At 46.6% G+C, this 7,969-nt stretch overlaps 1 protein-coding gene across 1 annotated transcript; it reads left to right on the plus strand.

Annotated features, from left to right (window-relative positions):
- Positions 1-289: 289 nt before the first annotated feature.
- ORC6 (origin recognition complex subunit 6) lies at positions 290-7,111 on the plus strand. Its single transcript, XM_083451979.1, has 7 exons — positions 290-534; positions 1,408-1,537; positions 2,948-3,111; positions 3,564-3,653; positions 4,395-4,507; positions 4,742-4,816; positions 6,288-7,111. The coding sequence occupies exons 1-7, from the start codon at positions 470-472 to the stop codon at positions 6,413-6,415; spliced, it is 765 nt and encodes a 254-aa protein (XP_083308105.1). The 5' UTR covers positions 290-469; the 3' UTR covers positions 6,416-7,111.
- The last annotated feature ends 858 nt before the right edge of the window (positions 7,112-7,969 follow it).

Genomic DNA, 7,969 nt, shown 5'->3' on the forward strand with positions numbered 1-7,969 from the left:
CCGCCTCTTTTTCTCCTACTCTCGCTCCCCATTGGCCGAAAGCCGAAGGGGGAAGACTCCCTTCCGCTGCAGTGATTGGCTCTCAGGAGCGGCGACGGACGCTCCGCTCCGCCAGTAGGGCCTCCACGCTCCTCGGGCTCGTCTTCCTGACTGATTAGGTGCCTCTTCACCAGTCCTTCCTCCCGGAGAGCTGTAATAGGATGGAACGGCGCTACGTCACGTTCCGGAGAAGGAAGGAAGGGAAGGGAAGGAGTGGGTTGAGGAGAGCCTCCGGCGAGTGACAGCAGAGGAGTGGGTGGAGCCAGGGCGGGAACGTTCGGAGAGGCAGCCGAGCGTTCGAAAGGGGCGCGGCAAGCGTGTCGCAACGTTCCCGGCAGGCTTTGAAGGTGTCGCGTCGTTCCATGCGCGCGCGGGAAAGCAAAGGAGGATCGTAGCAGTGGAGGCGTAGGCTGGGTTTAGCGGGCCGGGAATGGAGCGCGAAGTGATCCAGTGTTTGGCTTCCAAACTGGGCGTCACTGCGCCCGGAGTTATCAGGTGAATTGGGGGCAGGGGTTTTTATTTTATTGCATGCATTCATTCATTCATTGAATTTTTGTATTTGTTTATTTAAAGGCCTTTGGTATTTTATTATCTGTGGCCTCCTTGAAGTTAGACGGATGTTTTAATCCTGCCTTAAAAAAAAACTTATAGATTTTTCTTTGTTCCCCACCCCCACCCCTTTTATGCCGGTTCTAATGTATGTGTTCGTTTACGTATCGTCGTTTTGAGTTACGGGGAGGAGGTGGCAGAGAGCGACCAATAAATTAACAATGATGGCTTATTTCTATCCCACCCTTCAAAGGGAGGCAAACAGACACACCGTTATTTAAAAGCAAAGAGAAAAGCAAAAATATTCTAAAACAATCGAAACATTTCTGAAAACAGATGCAATTAAAACATCGAAAAGCAGTTTGGGTTAAAAACTATCTTGCCTTTAATGACCTTGGGGGTTTATATAATGTATTTAGTTAAGTCCTCTGGGTCCTTTCCCAAATGTTCAGACCTGTATAAACCAGCTGCATTCAAATTGGCACAACACAAAAATATTATTTTCATGATAACCTAAAAGTTTCCCTAAATGCTAGAAGGGCCCAGTTGCTGGATCGGACTGAAGGCTCTAGCCTTGTGCACACTGTACTTTTAAAGCACATCCAAAGTGTTTCCCTCAAAGGATTCTGGGTATTGTAGTTCCTTAAAGGCTACTGGGAATTGCAGCTTCATGAGGTGTTAACTACAGTGCCCTGGATCCTTTGCAGGAAAGCACGTGGTTTGAAAGTGCTTTGAAGGTATAGGATATGTGCAGGTTCTGTTTGGCTGTCCCGGCTGTGAAAATGGAATTAACCGTCTCTTCCCTTTGCTGCACCACAGGAAAGCTGAAGAGTATCTGCGCCTGTCTCAAGTGAAATGTGCCACCTTGCTGGCTCAGATGACTGCCACAAGCAAAGCCGTGATCTGCCTGGACTTGGCTGCTGCCTTCACAAAGAACCCCGTGGACAAAGTAATAAATGGTTATACGACCACCTCCCCACCCCAAGTGCTTTTTTCTTAAGCCATCTCTTTTGACTGCACATGGCAACTAGAAACCTTTGCTTCAAATGCAGGATTGGACAGATCTAGGGAAGGGCTGTGTAGTTCAGTGGCTAGAGCATCCAGAAGGACCCAGGTTCAAGCCCCAGCATCTTCAAATAGAATGCCTCTTACCTGAAACATTGGGAAGCCGCTGCCAGTCATTGTACACAATACTCAACTTAGATGAGGTGCATTGGAGATTATTAAAATGGCAGTGAACTGTGCTTGTAGCCTCCTGGTTCTGTTCTTCCCTTCACAGCACCAGTCCCTAAAAATATCTTTTTCAGGAAGGGAATTAAGATAAGCCAGTGTCGACCATGGTGGGCCTTCAGGGGCCTGGAGGCAGCAGCCTTTGCCTTCCAGCATCCCAGGCGCTGGCACCCTCTTTGCCTGCAGGTTTAGATGGGTTTTAACAGGATATCGGACAAATTGGTAGGAAACAGATCTGTCAATGGACGAGATAGTGAGTAGAATGGATCTTGGTGCACTGCAACTCCCATCAGCCTGAGCTGACATAGTCAATTAAGAACATAAGAATAGCCTGCCGGGTCACCTAGTCCAGCATCCTTCTCTCATAGTGGCCAACCAGGTGCCTGTGGGAAGCCTGAAAGCAGAACTCAAGCAAAACAGCACTCTCCCTTCCTGTGGTTTCCAGACACTGGCATTCAGAAGCATTGCTGCCTCTGACTGTGGAGACAGATCATAGTCTTTGTGGCTAGTAGCAACTGACAGTCGCCTTCTCCATGATACCTGTTGCTGGAGGGCAAGCTGTTAGAGGGGGTGTGGGAGAGCTGCTGCCCTCACATCTTACTTGGTGGATTCTCATGAGCATCTGGTTGGCTGCTTTGAGTAACAGGGCTGGACTAGATGGATCTTTTTTGCTCTCATCCAGCTGGGCTCTTATGTTCTTACTGCTTTGGACAGTTAAGCCCCTTGTTATTCTAGCTTCAAGGCATTCCAGATGCTTGGAGGCTATAAGACACAGGGAAATGTATCAGGGTGGCTCTGTGTTGAACCCACCTGCATGATAAAATCTGTACACGCGGCATTCTCACTCTTAACACTAGAATTGCCAGTCTACATTGCAAATCTGATGCACCAATGTTAGACTTGCGATCAAGTCAGCTGTGGGAAGGATCCCAGGCTTGTAACAAGAGCAGAAAACTCAACAGAAGTTAGTTTCTTGTGTGCCACACTACACACATCTATGCAAGACCACCTTCCGTTAAGATGGTGGCATAGAAGAGATCCTTATTTACCCCCAAGCAACTAGGTAAGAGGCTGTTACTTGCAAGGAGAAATTTTCTCATGGTTTTCTGTGCTTTTCTTCCCTCTCAAGGCTTATTTAGTGAAACTTTCTGGCATGAACAAAACTACTTACCAGAGCTGTTTGAGGTCCTTTGAGAGCCTCCTGGGTGTGAACTCCAGCCTTGGCATCCGAGATCTGGCTGTTCAGTTTTGCTGCCTGGAGGCAGTGAATATGGCCTCAAAAATATTGCAAAGGTAGGGAATTTTTAAGGAGATCCAGCAGCCCAAGCTTTTACCCTTGCTTTTAGGAAATGTCAGTGGGGCCGGCAACAAAATGTTCTGGTTTGTTGTACAGGCAGGTCCAAATTTACACGGGGATTACGTTCCAAGGCACTACATGTTTAAGTGAAATCACGTATATTTGAAACACCATTGAAAAGCCTGCAAGTCCCTTTTTGTGACACTTTCAGGTCACTTCTGGGTTTGGCACAATGTGTTTGTGTGCAGTCACGCACATATCAGATGTGCCTAAAACAATTGCTGCCTATATTCCTGTTCAGAGTTCTAGCCGGAGAGGATACTCTGTATGGATGGTGCTGTTTGGCTGCATCAATTTGCTTTCTGAGAGCTTCACTCCCTTCTTGGCAACCTCTGTTAGTGTCATGACAAAATGTCTGTGGTTTCAGAAAGTGGCTTTGCTCTTTCAGGTATGAATCCAGCCTGCCAGAAGCTCAGAAGATGGATCTCGATTTGTCCAAGTCCTTATTCACCACCGCAGCATTGTTTACAGCTTGCAGGTAAAGTTTGGCCAAGTTCCATTTTGTATTTGGGGTGGGGTTGGTACTAAGAAGTTCTCCTTGTGTTCATTCTGCTCAGGTGATGGGCAGGTGGGGATAGCAACTAGGATTCTGCACCAGGAGGAAATGCAGAGATTGTTTAGGACAGAAGTTAGCAGCCTTTTTGCCCCAGAGGGCCACACGCAGCAGGGAGTAGGCACTCAAGGGCCACATGCTCATGGCTGGGGCCTGAGCTGATGGTAAATGGACCCATTCATGGAAGCTTAATATTGCAGAATTGGAAGGGCTCCAACGTTCACCTAGTCCATCCTCCGCAACACAGGATTTCACACACACACACACACACACATTGCCCATCAATATCATGCTGTCCCCAGCCTGCCCAACAGTTCTTGGACAGAGGGGAGTGCAGTTCAATTTAGAAGACAGTACACAAGGATTGCCCTCCCTGGGATTGTCCTTTCCATCATAATTGCACTTCAAGGAACTCCAGATGTAGATGAACTACAGCACCCATTGTACCTGGCCATGGGTCATGCTTGCTGGGGCTGATGGGAGTTGTAGTTCAGCAGGATCTTTAGGGCACCATTTTTGGCCACCCCTGCATTTTCTAGATGTCCAGTTTCCTGCAGGCAACTCTTACTTGCTACAGGCAAATGACTGTTTACAATCAGAGCGAAGAGTATGGTGAAATATTCGGTTGGGTGATCCTTTTGAAAATCAGCCGGCCTCTTCTTGCAGGTGTTTGAAACTTAAAGTGGATAAGAACAAAATGGTAGCTGCGTCAGGGGTGAAGAAAACCATATTTGACCGTCTCCACGGCCAGCTAGAGAAGATAAGCCAGCAAATGGGCCGTACGTATTTCTTATTCATCCCTTGTAGCCTCAGTCCTCTGTCTCCAGCTTGTGCAGGTGATAAATTTTACCCATGATCTGAAACAAGAGGTGGGGAGTCTGTGAAGCTGCTGAATGCCACCTCCCACCATCCCTGAAAATTGGCTGGATGATGGTAACGGCTTCCCGCCCTGGTCTAGAAGTCCAGATTTAACATAAACCACACTGAGGAGCTTGTTCTCTCTTCTTCCAAAGGTGAAAGTGTTCCATTGGCAACAGAGGCCTCCAAACCTCAGGAGACCTTGCTGGAAGGCCTTGGCAAGAAAGCTGGTAGGTTAAACTTGACTCGCTCGCCTACTGCTTCTGCAAAACAGGGTCCTTTGTTGGAAACTTGGGAGCCAGGCTCTAAGAACAGCTTCAGTGATAGGAAAGTGTTCTCAGTTGTGTTGGATGAACAGGTTTGGGGTGTCCAGGGTTGGTAATAGTCAAAAAGTCATCTTACTGTTTTTATAGTGATATTTAGAGTGATGTTTTGTTGTTTACCTTCCCGCCGGAGTGGTGCCTATTTATCTACTTGCACTTTGACGTGCTTTCGAACTGCTAGGTTGGCAGGAGCTGGGACTGAGCAATGGGAGCTCACCCCGTCACGGGGATTCAAACCGCCGACCTTCTGATCGACAAACCCTAGGTTCAGTGGTTTAACCCACAGCGCCACACACACCTGATGCCAGGTACAGGGCAGGTGGACGTAGCTTGGCCAAAAAAGCCCCATGGGCCAAATAAGGAATTTAATTAGGTTTCAGGGCTGGAGGTTCCCCTATCCCCTGTTCTAAGCCAACCATCTCCTGCAAGACCTTTGCCCATCATCACAGTTCATGCTGAGCCCCTGCCTCTGAGTTAATGTCTGCAGCAGGAAACAGGTTCCTCCCGTGATGGAAGTGTTCTGCATTCAAGTCAGATATAACTGTGTTTCTCAAGCAATTGTGCAAAGCCACATTCCAGGCCTGGAAGATTCGGTCCACGTTTGGTCTAAGGCAACCAGATGTGGGCACCTGGCGAAAGCTAAACTGGTCATGATTCGGGCAGTGCCTGGATGGGCTCCATTTTGAATTCTGAAACAGCAGGCGGGATATAAATAAGAGTAAAATAAAAAGGCAAGACAAGGACGCACTACTCATCTTGATTCTCCGCAAACATTAGAACTGGGGATGAATCAAGAGAACTCTCTGCCACATCTATTGCTCCCTTTATTTCCAATGTTGTGCCATTGCTTATCTAGCTAAAGCATTTGCTATCTAGCCACAAGAGGGAGGTGTCTGCAAGCTGAAAGGAGCCCCAAGGTTTGCAGACATGTAGCAGAAGTGGTGCTAATATTTGTCCTCCGTGTTAAATAAGATTGACTGGCCTCCGTGCTGTGGAGCCCTCACATCCAACGGAGATTCATCAAGCATTCTCCCTTATGAATTTCCAGCATCTATTGAAGGCCTTTATTCATGCCAGCAGGCCTATGCAGCTGTCTGAAAGGTCCCTTGAGCAACCAGACCTTTTAATGATTGTTTTGCATTTCTTTTACTACTATTTTAATATGGTTGCACACTGCCCCGATGCTTTGCAAGAAGGCGGGACTATAAATACTTTCATACATAAATATATCTTGGGGGGGGGGGGGAGAACGTGATGACTGAGAGGGTGGAGCAAGTCCTTAACCAGCTAGAAGTATACTTGATTTGGGTTCTTCCAGACTACTTGGTGTACGAGCATCTTCTCCAAAGTCTTGTCTCTCTTTTCCACCCCACGACAGCAAATGAAACGGAAGCAGAGGCCCCTCGCAAGCGTCCGAAAATTGAAACAGAGGCAAAAGAAGAGTATGAAGAATGGAAGAGGAGAATTTTGGAAAGCGCAGCTAAATCACAAAGGGACAGTGTTTGACCTGAGCAGGCAGCTCTTCTGGGATTTTTAGGACCAGTGGTATTTTTAGGCCAGCAACCTTCGTGATGGTTTTTCTTGGGCACTGGTTTGAGCGTGCAGACTTCCAAGCTGGGTGTCATAGTGCAAAACATGGATTGTGGGAATTGGCCTCTGCTTCCTGTTTCCTCCCCTGGAGGCTTATGGGATGAGTGCAGAAAGCCCGCCCTTCTGATTGGTTCTCCTTGGTCAGGAGGGCTACACTACTGAAATGGCCCTCAAAACGTGTGTGCTCTTTATTTTGCTGTTGAGGGCCTGTGTGAACTCCATGTTCTATTGTTCAAGGAAGCTTGGGACTGTTTCTGCAGTGAGAAAGAACTTCAGTGCCGCAGCTCAGATTTTTGGAGGTGGAGGGAACCTTGCATATTATGGCAAATTCTGGATTTGGCAATCCAGGCATCTCAGCCATAACCATGCTTGCTCAGGTGTAAACCATTATTTGCAATGGAAGTTGCTTCCCCGGAAGACACTTCAAATCAGGGTGCAAATATTTGGTATCTGAATATGCCTGCTGCCAACTCATTCCCACTTCCAAAATCTTTTTAGACAACACAATTTTTAACTCCACATTTTTACTCTGTCTCTCAGGTTTATTTTTATTGTGGCTTTGTGTAAGACATCACTCCCTTGCAGCAACATCAATAAATACTTTTATTTCTATATTTTCTTCTTCCTCTCCTTTTTAGTCTTGTTTTACAAATGACAGAGATCAATATATAAATCAGAGTTAGTGCCGTTTCCCTTTCTTGCTGCCAGTCAACCGCATTCCAAATTACCATACGCATGCAGAACTCGTCATTGATGAATCCCCTATGTGGAAGTTTAAAATATGCATGTCTGAGGCTGCTGAAGGAAGTGTAAAAAAAGAAAACCCGCCCTACTGAGAATAGCCAGTTGGTAGTGTAGTGGTTTAGCATGTTCAATGACAGTTTCTCCAGTTTGCAAACAGGCCCCAAAAGGTGGATCCCTAATATATCCTGCCTTCCCCACAAAGTGAGACTGCACCTCCCTCCGCAGGTGTCTTGTAATAAGTCGGTAATAACTGATGTTATGGATCACAGCAAACATTTGTGTGGATCACCACAAGCAATTGGGGCTTAAACAGGTGTGTTATCGGGATGTAATTTGTAATTACTGATTTGCGGTGGGTCCATCTGCAAGAATTTTCAACTAAGTAAATGTAAAGAAAAAGAATTAATTTGCCGTGATAGCTGGTTGGTTTTTTTCAATTGCTCATCTTGTCCTCACCGAAAGAGAAGTGTTATTTGGTAACACTTTTGAGTGTCTGCTGGCTGATTTTAAGAATTTGGAGATCAGCTTCTTGATCTGCAGGAACTTTGATGAACATTCACACTTATCTGTGTAAGTTGTCCCACTGTGAGGCTTGTGAGATGCTTAAGGTAAGTAGTGCTGCCCTCATAGCCACTGTTTTTACACCTGGCTCAGGTGGAGGGACCTCAGTATTATTGTAAAGTAGAAAGTAAATCCCGCAAGCCTGAAACATCTCTACCCTCCATC

Source organism: Podarcis tiliguerta (genome assembly GCF_965153285.1).
Source record: "Podarcis tiliguerta genome assembly, chromosome: 8".
Classification (NCBI taxonomy): domain Eukaryota; kingdom Metazoa; phylum Chordata; class Lepidosauria; order Squamata; family Lacertidae; genus Podarcis; species Podarcis tiliguerta.

What these genes read in the sequence shown, in the direction of transcription:
- ORC6 (XM_083451979.1), top strand. Translation starts at nt 470, where the DNA reads ATGGAGCGCGAAGTGATCCAGTGTTTGGCTTCCAAACTGGGCGTCACT. An exon ending in CAAAGAACCCCGTGGACAAA is followed by an intron (nt 1,538 to 2,947) that starts GTAATAAATGGT and finishes TTCCCTCTCAAG; the next exon opens with GCTTATTTAGTGAAACTTTC. An exon ending in AGGCCTTGGCAAGAAAGCTG is followed by an intron (nt 4,817 to 6,287) that starts GTAGGTTAAACT and finishes ACCCCACGACAG; the next exon opens with CAAATGAAACGGAAGCAGAG.